Raw genomic sequence first — 17480 nt, forward strand, 5'->3', positions numbered from 1 at the left:
TTATTTCTGTGTATGTGAATAAAATTTCAGACGTAACTTTGAGCATATGTTGATAAATTCAGTTGTAATCTGTAATATTAAAAATGATGAAATAATATGCAGATTCATTAAATAGAATGATATATTAAATGATGCAGAATGAACTTTCATAAAGAGAATCCTGTTTTATTTCTAGTTAAACTTGAATAATAAAACAAGATTTGTATTATTTCACGTGTTCATGGAAATGAGTTATTCATTGTTATTGTATGGCATTCAATAATTTCTGTGAACACACAGCAGTTTCTTCCATCAAGTTAGATCATAAAAATATAAATACAGTGGTGCCTCATATAATGTACTTAATCCATTCCAGGTGCACGTCCGTTAAGTGAAACGTCCGTTATACGAAACGCATTTTCCCATAGAAATACATGTTAAAACGTCTAATTCGTTTCGCAGCATAAAATAACCGTACTGTATCGTAAAAAAAAAATGAACATGGGGTGCGTTCTTTTATTCTTCCGCGTAACGCTGCGCGAGCGACATTCGTTTAAAAATTCCTGCGGAACGCGTTTCTAAATTCCGGTGGGAGTGCACGCCGTCGAACGGCAAAAACGGCCGCTTGTAGCAGTAGTTTACGGTGGAAAGCAACATGGCGTCCTCCATGGCTCAGATAGTTTCGTTTCCGGGTCCATTATGTGGTTTTATGAATGAGAATTTAGAAATTGTGAAAGCGCGAGTTAGTGCACGCGGTGATGTAAGTGTCTTTACGAATTTTTTTTTTAGGCTATTTTGAATGCTCTTTCAACAAATAATCCATTTTATGGTTAAATTTTACAATTGGGACCCTTCTTTTGCCTTTAAAAGCTCATATTTTAGAATTATAGATTCCTCCATCGTGATACTATCGATAGTGCGGGCGCTGCCATCTTTCTTTTTTTCACCGTCGTTCCTAAATGCCTACAAACAGCAGTGCACTCCTGTAGTAGCGGAGACGCAGAGCGACCGCTATTAAAGACGCACCCATGGAACAGTCACCAATTATGCCGGAAAGTCTGTTGTTTGCAGCTAGTTTGTTGCTCGAGTCACGTAACAGCCAAACAGAAAGTCCGTTGTTCGCAGTGTCCGTTATTCGAGGTGTACGTTATACGAGGCACCACTGTATATGCTATACAAATTTATTGCTGAGATAATGTATAAATGTATCCAAATGAATTTATGATTTAATATACTTTATTTTAAAGAGATTTTATGAATTACTTTTGTTAGTATAAAGATAAATGGCTGTTTTTTCAACTGAAAACTCATTATAAAAATGCATCCACCAATTACAATTTGTTTCAAAAAACTTTCAGAAAAAAGTTGTTTTGTGAAAATTAAGAAATAATTGATAAGAATTAGTTAACAACAGGTCTTATTTAGAGAGCAGATTCAAATGTTTCAGCCAAAACAATTGAATCTGTTTCAGTCCAGGTACAGTACTATATTTTTACAATCAGTTAATCATAGTGCATGAAAAAGATGTTAAGATAACTATTCATAGAAATATTAAAGTTATTTTTGTTCATTTTTGAGATTTTTTTTTTTTTTGGACAAAGTTAAGAAAATTTGCTGAATTATTTCTTTCCAATATTGACATTTGTGTATCATAAACAGCATTAAAAAATATGAAAAATTAATGTTACTCTGATCCAATATCACGTATAACCATATTAAAGGTAATTTTTGTGAAATTTTCTTTTAGAAATGTCAGTAGTAGATGATAGATTATACTTTTTTCATAATCCTTTTTAAAATTTTAGCAATTAATGAATCAATTCAATGCAAAAATACAGAGAGATTTATTTTTTCGAATTTTGCTTATAAACTTTAAAATATATTGCAAAAGGTTTTTTGCTGGTCAAGGCAATTTTTATTTATTTATTTTTTTATTTTAAAACTTCCAATTTTAATCTTTCATTCTCATAATTTTGACATTGATATAATATTTCTTACGTTTTAAAGAGAACCAGATGTACAAAAATAGACAGTTATAGACAGTATCAGGCAATTTATCTGTTTATGGTAGTATTTTAAATTGCTATATCCAGTTAGTTGGGAAAGAGAAAATCTTTTATTAATGACAAGATCTTTCTTCCTAAGGTGGGAAAAATGGCAGTTAACTTTCCTTTATTATATTTAAACACAGAATTTAATTTGAAAACAATGTAAATAGGGATATTCTATTCTGTAAAAGGTTTTTGGAATAAATTATAGTTTTTAGAAGCAGCTTTTACTTTTATATAGGATTTTTTCATTTCTGGAAATGAATGAATATTCTGCAAGAAATATGAAATTAATACTACCAATTTCTTGCATGGTGCTTTCTTTACTTTTGTAGGAAGAAACTAGAAATAATTTTCAGGACTGATTGTGAGATGATTAAATATTGAAATTTTTATATCCATAAGAATAGACTCATTTTTACCATCATTTGACCTTGTTTCAATATTATAAAAGTGTGTGACTATAAAGCATATATTAATAACCATAAAAAATGAATTATATATTCCTGCTTAATGGAGCATATCTCTTTAATATTTCCTTGAATACATAGGCCAATTCATGTTTACAGTCACAAGTGATAAAATGCAACAAATTTTACTAAAAATCTTACAGAACTTAAAGTATGGAATGTTTTTTACCCATCAGTACGTTTTGAAATACTATGGATCTTGATAAAGCAATTGAAAAAGTTAAAAATCTATTTGCATATTTTCATCTTTGTTGTTTACATATCACCTATAAAAAAGGTTATAAACCAAATCAAACACATTTAGTGGAAATAGTACTTTATCAATTAATTTTGAGTTATTTTTATTATAACTTCACTTGAATTCATAACTTTCTTCAAATGATTTTAATGAAATATACTATTTTTGAACATTTTTGGTGTTACTTCTATCTAATCTTTTTCCATTTCAATCCTCCAGGTATTATCATGCTATCAAACACTTGCCTTAATTTCAAAATGTGTGAACAATTGTTTGATATAATACTGTTATTGAGTTAACATATTTGATTTTGAACTAGTGCAAAAATTAAATGTCAAAAATTAAAGTAAGGGATGAAAAGGCCTCAAGTACTTGTTTTTGTTTCCAATCATGCTTGTTCTTGTTTCTGAACAAGAATGTGCATACACACACACTCACACACACTCTCTCTCTCTAGTTTATATAAATTTCTCAAGATCATTTCAAAGTTGACAACTGAAAAGTTGTGTTTTTTGATCTTTTAAGGAAAAAAATGCATTTTGGTCTGTTAATTACTTTGCATATTGCAATAGCTTTGTTAATTTGCATAAAATAATAGATAACTAATTAGTTTGTTTCACCAATAAACAATTGAAGAGTGACAAGTGAAGTATTGTTATATCAATTGAAAGTTGACAACAAAGAAAACATTGTAAGTACAATAAGGAATTAATTTCAAATTGAGTATGACACAAAATTTAATTCCAGAATTGTCAATTAAATAGTTTTTTAGTATCAATAAGAAAGTATGCCAAAGAAGAGAGAATTGAATCTCAAAGAAAGAGTGCAGATTGTACATGAGTGTAAAAATGGCAATTCTCTTGCTTTATTAATCTTATTAATTATTTATTTATTATATCCGACGCTAGCCCGGTAATTCGGCTTTAATGGATGTATAATTCTCTTGCTATTATTGCAAAAAGGCGTCAAATATGAGAAGGTGTCATGGTCAAATATTAAAAATAATGGTCAAATATTTAAATAACAATAGAATGAGAAATTTACCATGAGGACACCACCCTAATGCCACAACATCAAGAGAAGCTGCAATCATTGCTTCTCAGAAAATATTTCAATGAAAATGATATCAAAGTTCTTGAATGATCACTGCAGTCACCAGTTCATATTTGGATTCAGTGACCCAAATATAGCTAAAATCAGTTCTAAAATTCTAGGCACCAAAAAAAATTTTTTTTTGTAGGCTTGTGTTATATGTGTTACATCAAAAATGTTTAAAATTTCTATTACCATTATGACACATTTTTGATGTAATACAGTGGGATGAATACGTAACATCTGTGGGATGAATTAGACTGCTGTATTCCTCCTAGCCATAGAAAATCTTTATCATTGTACCAAAAAAAATGTTTCAGGTTTGATCAGAAATTGGGCAGGATATCATTGATAAATTAATTAACAGTATGCAAAGTCGACTTCTTCATGTAATTCAGGCCAAAGGTGGTCCAACAAAGTTCTGATTTGACTCTTTCTCAATGTTTTATTTCATGTCAACTTTGAAATGGTTTTGTCATACAACACAAATTTACAATTTGTAAAACATACATAATATTTTCTTCAAAAGTTTTTGTTGGATTTAATAAAAAAATAAGTCTGAAAAGTAAAATTAAGGTTAATTCAATTTTTACATATTGATAAGATGATGATAGCCTGTTTTTTGAACTTTTGAGTTTATGTCAACTTTGAAATGACCTTGAATGTATATTATACTTAACACTATAAATGTTATGTATATGAGAAATTTATACTTCAAAAATCATTGAAAGAATAAGCAAATTTAAAATTTAAATTATCTATTTAGTCACTACAGTCTTTCTCAATTAAGATTTTCAGTTTGTGTTAGATTTTTTCCCATACATTTCTAAATTTGAAAAATTCAAAATTCTCTTGAAAGAGATTTGAGAAACAATATTAACAATATAATTGTGAATTCTTTTAGAGTGAAGATAGATTGACACAGTTAAATTCATTTTACACGCAAAGAAACAAACTATTATTCTTTTTTTTTATCTTAATTTAATTAATTTTAGAACAAGCATTTTTCAAAAAAAAAAGTTTTTCTGAAATTTTAAAATTTAAGTTGCTTTGCTAGTGAGAAAAAAGTAGATAAATATCAGGTCAGTCCATAAGTTCATGCATATTTTTATCTACAAAAAAGCAGCAAAAATTTTTAATTAAATTTTATTTCAATCTATAATGTATTCACCATTATTTTGTACAATTTCTTGCCATTTTGATGGTAGCTTTTTAATTCCGTCTTCGTAAAATGATTTCGGTTTTGAATCAAAATATTCAGAAATAGCTTTTTTTTTTACATTGTTTTCATCCTCAAAAGTTTTCCCTTTTAAAAAATCCTGCAAACTGCGAAAAAGATGATAATCGCTGGGAGCAATATCTGGCGAATATGGTGGATGAGGTAAAATTTCCCAGTTGTAGCTTTCAAGTTTCTGTACAGTTATTTTTGCAGCGTGTGGTCTGGCATTGTTATGCTGCAAGAGAACCTGCTTTCTGTTCACTAACGACGGTCGATTTTTTTTTCAATTTTTCATTTAAACGCTCTAATTGCTCACAATACATCTGAGCTGTAATTGTTTGATTAGGTTCTAACAGCTCAAAGTGAATTACACTTGACATATCCCACCAAACAGACAAAAGAATTTTTTTTGGATGCAACCCACCTTTTACAGTCGGTTTCGGCTGCTTGTCGCGATCCATCCATTGTCTTTTTCTCGTCACATTATTATAGAGGATCCATTTTTTGTCTCCAGTAACCAGCCTACCAAGAAAAGGTTCTAAAGCAATGTGGGATAAAAGAGATGTGCAAATGTTTACACGTTGTTGTCGGTTAGCTATTGACAGTTCATGTGGTATCCATTTTCCTAGCTTTGAAACTTTTCCGATTTGTTGTAGGTGTCTATGAACAGTTCCATGGGATGAATTTAAACGTTCCACAATTTCATAAACTGTTAAAGATGGTTCTGCTTCAACTAGTGCAGAGAGAGCATCATCGTCAAAGTCAACGGGTCTTCCAGTACGAGCCTTATCCTCCACACTAAAATCATTGTTTCTAAATCTTTCAAACCACTTCTGCACAGTCCTTGCACTAATTACAATTTGATTATGTACAGTATTTATTTTTTTGGCTGCATTTGTAGCATTCTCACCACTTAAAAATAAAAAGTATAAAACACATCTTTTATATTCATCAGTTACTTCCATTTTAATGAAAATAAACAACTGAAATGTTCACAACTCTGAACAGTATTATATGAATGAGATCCAATTTAACACTTCAGTATAAAAATTATCACATTAGACTGACATGTTTAACAGCAAAACAAGATTTTTCTCAAGGTCATAAAAATGGGCATGGACTTATGGACTGACCTATAAATATCTTCAGTGAAATATAAATGCAGATTATTTAATTATTGGCATCAAAAAATTTGATTACACATTCTAATTTAAAATAATCAGAGTTACAAATCTGGGATTATAAATAGAAAAAAGTTTAAATAGCACAATATGATAGCATTTTATATATAATTTTTTCTATTGAGAGATGAAAATAAGCTCCATACTACAGTTTCCAGTGAATAAGTTTATTCTGAAAATTGTGTAAGCTAGCAATCCTTTTTTATTATATACAGCAGAAATTTTAATTAATGTGGCTTTAACAGCTGTTTTTACTTAGGTATGCTTTTCTTGGCAAATAAAGTGTTGGTAAATTTGCTATTTTTGTGTATTAAAAATAAAAATATCTGTTATTAACCCTTTCCATGCGGTTATACGCCTTTAGGCGTATGTGACGTGACTTGCCGTTAATTCGTGATGCGGCATACGCCTTTAGGCGTAATTAATAAAAAAAAATCGATTATTTTGCGTTATATTCGATTTTCCATCGATCTTAGCTTTGATTCGCTCTTCTGTAGGTCGATTGACTTTCTTTAAGCCAAAAAGTGTTTTGTAACCACCCCTCGGCCATAAATATTTCGGTAAAATGATGATAAACTTTTACGTGTTGCTTTACGATAACAATCGACTCCGCTCCCTGCCAAGTAATTAGAGACATAGTGTAAATAATAGCAATAACTTCTCCCCCGCTCTAGCTAGAGAGCTGCGGTTTCTTTTATTTAAAAGAAGACAGATGTATCTAACAAATGTACAAAGTTTAGCGATTTTCTGTAAATTAATTATTTTCTTCTTTTGTTTGTAAGCTTCAAATTTTAATATTATTTTAAATTTCTATTAAACTAAAAATTAAACAATCGTAAACTCTGATATGTTCTTAATCAAACACAAAAAACAGATTAAACATAGCGCGATTTTGAAGTGAAATATCGCAATTTAAAAATTATCCAAAAACTGCAAAAAATGCGCCGCATGACGAATTCCACTCAATTATTTGCTGTAGATCGCCAGCATGGAAAGGGATAATCAAGTTGTTCTACTGTGTAGTGATTGTTCAGTTGAGTACCGAGATACTGTACCTCTGTATTTGGTTAATGTGATATATATAGTAGCATCAAGTGTTTAATTAACCACGTTGAGGGATACCTGTATTAGATATACGTGTTTCAGATTTTGCATATTTGATACATCCAATCTTATACAGTCTGTTTTTATGTGAAAGATATTACTATATGCTTATTCATCCAGTTATATATTAATGCTCATAAAATTATATTTGATCATTATTTCAATATAGTAAAACCTCTTTATTTTGAAACTGAAGGGGCTAAAAAATACTACTAAGAATTATTTGAGTTGAAATTATATGAACTTTTTCAAATTAAAAAATTTTTTTAATTCTGAATAAAATTATGTCTTTATCTTATATAATTTTATCAATTGGTTACAAATGCATTAATATTATGTGTACTTAGTAATTTAAGCAATTTCAAAAAACCATCAGTTGGCATGTACTTAATGAAGACAAAACTACATTCAAAGGAAGACCTGAAAATAATGTACGAAAGGAGCTCAAGTGCTTCAATAAAAGTTACTCACAAATTTTATCTAGAAGACAATGGCTAATTTAATGAAGAATTTGCCATCTTGAGTTAGAGATTACAAAAATTATGTTATCTGATGAATCTCTATTCTCCATTAACAGTTACTATCTCTTAAAAATCTATTAATGGCTAAAGCTACATATGCTACATATCCTGAATACATGTCTATTTAATGGACTTTGGAATTATGGAAACAATAATTTTTGAAAAAAATGTTCAAAATAATTAAATGCCAAACAGTTTCCATCTATAAAAATAAAAAATAAAAATTCTCTCTTCATTGTCAATATGTACAATGAATGACCTTGAACAGCAGATGTCCAATAAATCGACATTGTGTAATTGGTAAAACCAAAAATGAAACTGCTACTTTGGCTTGGAAACTTTCCTTATAAACACACAATATGGTGTAAGCTTTTGAATTAAACAATATTTTTGCAGGTCACCAGACCAGATATGACTGAATTTCATTGTATGCATATTTCTAATTATCTGATCTAAAAATATATGCAAAACGCCATTCTCTTGGCCACGGACTAGACTTGACTTTGAATTATCCAATATCAAAATAATGAGGTTATACTCTATATCAGGGGTGGCCAACTTTTGTGCACATAAGATCTACTTTTTATCGTAAAAATGTGTCGCGATCGACTTGTTGTCATAGGCATAGTCTAAGTGGGAAGGGGAAGTGTGAAATACATACTATGTTTATATACTGTTTCAGTACAAAGTGCACTCACTGCTTGTGAGTAGTCATAACTGCATGCACACAGTTGCGTTCGGTTACAAATATAATACATTAAGTCAAGACATCGCTAGCGATCTACCAAAATTGGCTTGGCGATCGACCGGTCGATTGCGATTGACTTGTTGGCCACCCCTGCTCTATATAGTTATCAATGAACGTTTATTATTGTATTTTTCATAAATAGAAAATCTTATCTTTGTTTTAATTTCTATGTTTGGAAGATGATTTGGATCACTGATGAATTTTATTGAAATCAGTATTACAAATATTTATCATTTTATCACACAGATCTTCAATCTATATTGTATGGGCCAAATATGATTGCAAAGCATATTTATCTGGCTCATGTGTCTTGTTTTCACTGACATGTTTTATCATCAATACTTGAACTAGTTCAAAGCACATTAACTTTTGAAAAGTCAACTAGAATTAATAAGACCTTGCTGCAAATCACTCTTGGCTTCATTTCTCCTCACTGACCTCACTAGTATAGGTGACCCTATCAGGAGCAGATGCTTCAGCTGGCATAACTCCTGTTGTTCATCAGAATTACTGAGCTCTCTCATCACATCAAGGTTGTGACTGATGAGAGAGTTGTTATTATTATAATGGATAAATTTCCTTGTTTTATTCTCAGTTTAAAACTAGTATTTCAAATTTGGAGATTTTTTTTTTCTTGTAATTCCAGTTCAAGGCAATCAAGAATCACAATCCAATATAATAGTACATAATATAAAATTAATTTTAAAAAATAATTGGTGCATTTTCATTAATCCAACCAAACTAATTCTTGACAAGATTTAAATTGAATGGAGAGTTTTGTTTAGCAGGATTATATATAAAGAAACTATAAAAACAGAAAAGGACTAGACAATTTGATTTATTAATTAGATAAGAATAAAAATTTATATTCATAAAAATGGAAATAATAATAAACTTCTAGAGGCAGTTAATGTTCTACAGTTGTTGCCTGCTATCTTGAAACCAAAAATGTTTTGTCCATGTGCTGTGCACCTGAGTTTAAGATGATTGGGTACAGACCTATAAATTTCCTTTGTCTGTCTGTTCTTCCTTAATCTTGAGAACAGAGTTAGATAGATGAAAATTGAGACCAGATATGGAAAACTTAGGGAAGGAGATTCCAATTAATTATATATATACTTTTGGTTTGCATCAGAAGTCACATTGTTTCAATTCAAAAAATTTTCTCCTGAAAGGAATTAGATAGATGACCAATTGGCTCTACTGCTAACAAGAAAAATATGATTTACAAGATCAAGACACTACAAATTCAAGGAGGAGAACATATATTTTAAATTAAATAAATTAAAATATGATTAAAAATTGCAGTTTGGCATTATGACAATGTCACAATAAAATAATTGCTTGTTTAACAATGCATTTTCCATTATTATAGGCTTCCCTTGTTCATCTATTTAAAAATATTTTAATGGCCATCCATTGGTATCCTCAATTGTTTCATCAATTCTTGTATTTATTTGAAGTATGTGTGTTGTTGTTGAAGGGAGTCCCCATCATTGTTCGCTTACAAAACATACTCTTTGGCCATAACCATAGAAACACTAGCTGACCCAGCCAGACGTTGTTGTGGCTCAAAATGTATCTATTATAAATGTATAACATTTCCCCCGTGGGGTGAATTTCAAAAAATCCCTTCTTAGTGTACAGTACATTCTCTTGATGTACCCTATTAAAACGCAATCAAAAACGCGTCTAAAATAGTATAATAAAAGCAGAGTTCTTCACAGTAAGCCTTAATCCTGTCCCTCTCCCCCGCAAGGAAATATCGAAAAATCCCTTTTTAGTGTATATTCTGTTGATGTAACCTATTAAAACGCAATTAAAAACAAAAAAACCGCACGTAAAATAGTATAATAGAAGCAGAGTTCTTCACGGTAAGCCTTAATCCTGTCCATCTCCCCCAGTGGGGGGAATTTCGACATGTATATTATATAAAAACACATGCCTATTCAAATGCAACGTTGTGTCAAAATTTCAAAGGAATCGGTAGGAACAAACGAACGTTATATTTTATTTATAGATAGATAGAAAATGAACTGCTTTAGTCCATTCTCACAGAAAAGCATAATGCCTCACAGAAAAGCAAACTTAGGTCGTCGGAGTTAGCGCCATCTGTTGGACATAAAAGCCTTAATCCATATATAAAGATATTTTTGGAAGGGGGGAAATGGTGGTCTTCACATATGCCACAAACCTTTGCGGGAGTGTATTAAACAACTTCCCAAAGTTTCATGGCAATCGGATAAATGGTGTAGTAATGCATGAAGGACATACATTCATTTATATATATATATATATTGTTTTGATTTGAGGAATTTTTAATTTTAAAATTCTGACAATTGAGAATTATACTTGAAATAATTTAAATATTATATTTAATTTGAATGTACTTTATTTGTTTATGCTTGAGATAAACATTGTACATGGTATTTAAGCACCAGATAGTAAGAATACATTAAAGTGGTGATAAATTAAACTTTGTGCAAGCAAGGAATGTTTTTGGTTTTAAGAAAGCATGAGATGAGTATAGTTAATCAAAAATTTTTTATAATTTGTTCAGTAAATGTATTTTAAAGTGTATACTATAGATTTTGTACAAATTTGTTTTTAAAAATAATTTGATAATTTTTTGCTGGAACATTTGGCAGGAAAAAAAAAACACTTTTGAAATAGTAAGAATGCATTTTAATGGAAATATTTAAAAATGAATTTTTTTAAAATAAATGATGATTGTTTTTGGTTTTTTTGTCTGGTTTTAGTGGTTTGTCACAAATGTAAGACAAAAAGCCTAAATCTCTATCAGTAAATTCTATAGTCTTTAATTACTCTGTATAAAAATATATGAAGTGTTGTGTTAGAATGATTTATTATGATTATTTAGTTTGATATATTGCATTATAATGATTAAAGAAATAGTTAATTTGTAATTGACATTCAATAAAGATTAAATAATAATAATAAATATTAGAATTAATTTTTCATTAAATCTTCATCAATTTGTTGCTGAAAATGGAATTGCAGAGGTAAATTAGATTTTCTTGAACAAGTTGTAAATTCAGGACGGCTTCTATGTAACTAATTTGTACAATCAATCTCCACTTTGCAGTCATCTGGAGTTATGACAGCTGAAACTAGTTAAAAATTTTCTATTCCAGAAAATCATTCACACTTGCTATTTGTATGATACAATAATGAATTGTTAAATGCAACTATGTAATGGTCAATAAATACATTGTATATTCATGTTTTATCTCAAACATATATATTCATGTTTAACTAAAACATGGATTTCTCTCATTGGTAGCCAAAAAGTAAGAAAGTAACTTCCTGCATATTTTCCAGTCTGGGATTATTATTGTAATATCAATTTTATAAAATTAAAATGAACTAATAACAAAGTAAATAAAAAAAATCTTACAATAAAAATCTAAATTCTCACAAAAATTGTTGTATTCCAAGATATGACTTTTAATATTGAGTGTAGTTGACTACCTGCATATGTTCATGAACCTTTATTAAGAAAGGTTTGTAATTAAATAAGACATAAAAAAAATTGCTACAGAAACTGGAACTATATACTAAACAAAATTCACACGAAAATTCTTTTTTGACGAGGGCCTCTGAAAGACGGCCGAAAATGTTTGAGCATTAAAGTTACTTGTTCATTTACTGCTGGAATTAGTATTTAGGTGTGAATTTTGTTTGTTTAGTATATAGGTTCATAATTAAAGTATTAAATGTTAGTTTCAAGTACAATATATCCAAATTGTTGCTATATTGTATTATGTTATATTCACACAGTAACTGATTACAATGTATCATATATGTAAGTAAAGTTCAAATATCCTGTGTTGAGAGAAGTCTTGGTCAGAGGTCCTTCTCCTCTCCACTATGTTATGATTTGTCAGAAAGGCATCTTACGACCTGAATTTTAATAGTCAGTCTTTTATTTTACATACATACATACAGGTTGCACCAGGGAGTTCGTACAACATTCAAATGTAACCTTTCTCTCTCTCTCTCCCTTTGCAGTTCAGGAGAGGCTTCCTGTGTACTTCTGCTCTCTCTTGGAAGTCCTTTTTTCTTTGTAGTTTTTAACAGAATCTCCAGGCCTAATGATTGTCCAGTCTAGAGTTGGTCCAGTAGCATTCATTCAGGTCCATCCCTGTTTGGGATTTCAAACTAATTTGCTAATTATGCCTCCCATTGAACTGGCATCTTCCAGAAAAACTGATCCTTCCAAGTGGAAGACAAAATCATTTTTTTGAACACTTTCATTAGATTTACTTGAGTATGTGTGCTTATGAATATGGTATTATACAAGTTTAAGTGCAGCCTTGAGTACTCTGCTCCATTATTATTTTTTGTTAGATTGCAACCAGTTTGATATACAGTGAGAATCCTAGAACATAGTTCCATCATAAGTTGGGGATTATCTGTATACCTTTGTACTAATAAATTTAAATTATGCATACAGTGGTACCTTGGTACTTGAACATAATCCGTTCCAGAAAGAGGTTCGAGTACCAATATGTTCGGACTCCAAATCATTTTTTCCCATTACAAATAATGTAAAATGGATTAATGCGTTCCGATCCCCAGTTGATTCGCTAGTATTTTTTTATTGTTTCTTTATTCTTTAAAATAGTCGATATCGTCGACTTAGCCGTAGAATATTGGACAGCGAGATCCGAAACATGCACTCAATTTTCGTGTTTAGCAATGATTTCTTTTTTTCAGTTCGATTGTTGTTCTCACTGTTTTCCTTTTCACTTGACCACTTCCACTTTTATTCTTCTTGGGACCCATGTTTAAGGGCTGATAAATCAAAAGAAAAGGATGCTAATCTAAAAAATATAGCACAGCGTAAGTTAATGTGCATGCGAAACAATGACTGTCTCGTAAAGACCAACAACTGCCATATTATCGGGCTAGCAAATGGCTATAGTAATATTAATAATTTAAGATAATTTGGTACTAGAGTTAGGCATTAGGTGCCATCTCTTGCTAAATTTAATAATTAGAATTTTAATTAAATAATTTAAATAAATTTAGGCCTAACTGGACTGTCTCGTAACTGACGCCGCCGCCGTGGCGTCGGCGTCGACTTGGCGGGCTTTCCCGTTCGAGTACCAAAATTTTGTTCGGGAACAGGGGCATTTTTTTTTTTTTTTTTTTTTTTTTGAAATTTTTGGTCGGGTACCGATTTGTTCGGGCTTCGAAACATTCGAGATACTGAGGTATGACTGTATTTGGAAATTTTTATTCAAAGATGATTTTTGCATCCAAATACTATTTACTTATAAATTCATTTATTTTAAAGTTTTATAAAATAGCTATTTTTATTATGTGGATGTTTTCAGATGAAATTGTTTTTATTGCTTATAAGTGTTTTGAATTAAGAATAAATTTTAATGATTTATATTCTTTATTTCAGTATTCCATTGGCAAGCTACTATAATGGGTCCAGTGAGTATAAAATTTATTTATATAAATATTCCTTACATAACATTTAATGGGTAAATTTAATTTGGCTATGAATGTTGTTTCCAATGATTTCATTTTTTCATTTACACTAAGAACAAAGTTTTTCAAATCAAATAATTATTATTCAGAAATTTGAGTTCTGCAGTAAAATAGTGTCACAAAGCTCATTTTATCACTAAGAAATAAATACTTGGAAAATTGCCAACATAGAGTATAGAATTTATTGACTGAATATATTTGGATAGAAATGATCATGAATGATAATTGACTTGGATATAGCTCTTTCCACTTGAATAAAAGAAAGATTAAAATTTATTTCTACAACAGAATATTGTAACTTTCTAAGTGTTTTGAAGTGTTCTGAAAAGTTTTCTTGTCATTTTTATCTCTGAATAATGTTTTCAGACCAACTAAGATTAAAAGTTGTCATTGTTACATTTGGTTTTTCAATGGCAATTGTAGTAACAACAACCTCAAATATCTGATGATGAATTGGCATGGAATCTAACATAACTTGATATGGTCTGGAACCATTGATAAATCAATAGAATAGAAGTACAGGCATTCCTTTCTTAACATCAGTAATTCATTTCTGAAAATCTGGTATTCTGTGCAAAAGCATCAATGGAAAATAGACACTTGGCTAATGCCCTAATGCTCATTATAACAGAGTTTGACTGTTTGGCTATTTTAAATTGGAAAAATTATGGTGTGTTAAAATATCAACATAAAACTTTCAACTGATTTTTTTTTTAAATGTAAATAAAACACGGTAAAAGAGACAAATAATTAACAGACTATCATATTAAGGTGTAAAATGGTTAAAACATTGCTTCCTAATTACCAAACATTTACTGTGATAACTAAAAAAGTTAACATTTGTATAATGTACCATAAACATTGTTTACAACACAGTAGGAGGAAAACTCAACAGCAAAGAAATTTGTTAGGAAAAAACAGATAAAAAATTTATCACAAGGCAATTTCCTGTAGTGAATTCTGTCTCTTAAATGCTGATTTACACTTTACGTGCTACATTCTTGCTGCAGAGAGGTCATGTAGACACCTGAAAAGTCATGCAGGTTATAATTCCATGCAGTGATTGAGTTGAAATTTTCTCAATGTAGAAAACTGATTTATTCCATTTTCCAACTTGCTCAAAATGTTATGACCTAAATTATATACTGAAAATGCATTAGTGTGAACCTAGTTAAAGTGAGGTAGATATTTGAAGCTTACAGAAAGTTAGTGTATTATTATTATTATTATTATTAACATCTACATATCATTCTGACATTCCAATACTGTAGGCAGAAAGCAACTTAAGACTTCTCTTCCACATTTTGTCAAAAAATGTATTGAATTGTCATGACTTCAATATAAATTTTTCTTATACAGACAATGATCTAAAAATATAAAGACATTCATATATACATAATATCTTTAATGTTTGGGTATTAAAACTAGAGTTTTTATAGGAAAATTTCAATCGAATTTTGTTGACTATATCTTTACTGTGTTTATAGTTTTATGTAAAATTATAATTTTACTTGGAAATGCTTTCAATGGCATAGTATACTACATTGCAAAGGATGTTGCTAAAAATATGAAATTTTTAGTTTCCAACATATCATTTACAAATTATTATTTATTGTAAAAACACTAATGTAGAGTATACAATTGAAAATGGCTTTTATTGCACTGTATTCAGTTGCAGTACCATGAAATGTGAATGTATTATGATTACGTATTTGTGTACATTTTAGATATTAAATGATATACTCTACCAGAATATATAATTTTCGTATGAAAACATTTACTGATAAATTGTTTTGACATTAAAAACATTTATACAGGAAATTTATAGCCAAATTTTGGAAAAAATGTAATTTGTGTATAGTATCCAAATTTTACACAAAAACACAAAACTAAATCTAATTGATACTGAAATTTAATAGTTATATTTTCAAATTGTGAATAAATAGTTATGATATTATGATTATTAAAACTTAGAAGAAAAAACTTGCTTATTATTAAAAACAATATTTAACATTATTAATTGTTTAATTTTTATTTATTACTTAGTTTTATGTCCACTGGATAATCAGTTTTACAACCTGCATCAATTATGGGCCTATTTATCACTTAACTTTCCTGTTGAAAACCTGTCCCTTTTCTTGATAGCCTCCAGCCCTACTCTACCAATTTATCTAATCATCACTACAATTGTTAAATTAAATATACTTTAGTTAGAAACAAACCTTTATATGAGAAACTTTCATATCAAAATGTCAGTTGCTTAAGAGTAGGAAAAAGTGTCAAGGAAGATTGACTATCCTTGAACTTTTTATCATGTTAAATCCACATTGTAATTCATCATATGACTTATATTTTGAGCAACAATTTGGAAGATTTTTCATTTAAATGCTAATGAAAAATTTATAGTTTACAAGTTAAAAGTAAAATATTTCTAGTAATTGATTGAATTAAATTTAGTTACATACATTACATGCACACACACTTGTATGTATTTCTATACATTTATGTATACATAATTTTAATGTTTTAAAAAGTTTTTATATTTACACATTGGACTGCACTGATACAGACTGACTGCACAATACAGATTCAGATTGGTAAGAAGCTTTTAATAAATATTCCTATGTGTGTGTATAGAAATTTAATTATATTAATATTTTAGTTAGTGTAATACAAAGTCATTGCCTTAATTTTTTTTCTAATTTAATCTTTTCATTTTCTTGAAAGACATTCAGACTGAGTTTTTCTCCTCCTGAATTTGAGTAATTTATTTTAAAAATGCTTTAGTGCATCAAGACAATGTCTTTTTCATCAAAATAATTGTTCTATATATTTTATTTTATGTGTTTAAAAAGTTAAGTGATGTTAGCCATTTATTTAGAACATATAATTGTATGTATTTGCTGTTAGACTAATTTCCAAAAATAATTTTTTGGCATCATCTCTAGCAGAGTTGAAAAAAACTGTAGTTTTTAGATTCTAGATCCAATAAATCAATTTGGAACTAAAAGTGGGATTTGCATTGTTAAGTCAGTGATAGTTAAAAAAAAATATACAGTGGTGCCTTGTACTTTGAATTTAATTCATTCCAGAAAGTTGTTCAAAGTCCGAATCAATTTTTTTACCCCTCCATTAGAAATAATGGAAACTGCATTAATCCATTCCCAGTCCCCAAACAATAACCATTTCAATAAACTTACAGCAAATATACATAATTTAACATAAAAATAACACAATTAAAATATGTAAATGTATAATAAAATGGAAATTGCATTTATTGGTCCACTTCTGCATCTTAACATAGATGTGTGATTTAATTATAACAGTTGTGAAATTTAACATATAGAGTGTGTG

At 29.4% G+C, this 17480-nt stretch overlaps 1 protein-coding gene across 1 annotated transcript in view; it reads left to right on the forward strand.

Annotated features, from left to right (window-relative positions):
• The window catches only part of eff (ubiquitin-conjugating enzyme E2 eff), a 49716-nt gene that overhangs the window by 18691 nt on the left and 13545 nt on the right, over positions 1 to 17480 (forward strand). The window contains exon 3 of the mRNA XM_067264511.1: positions 14038 to 14069. Within this exon, the coding sequence (XP_067120612.1) occupies positions 14038 to 14069 (32 nt within the window). The remainder of the gene's footprint in view (positions 1 to 14037; positions 14070 to 17480) is intronic.

The sequence above is a fragment of the Centruroides vittatus genome, unplaced genomic scaffold (genome assembly GCF_030686945.1).
Source record: "Centruroides vittatus isolate TY-2023 unplaced genomic scaffold, ASM3068694v2 contig_19, whole genome shotgun sequence".
NCBI classification, from domain to species: Eukaryota; Metazoa; Arthropoda; class Arachnida; order Scorpiones; family Buthidae; genus Centruroides; species Centruroides vittatus.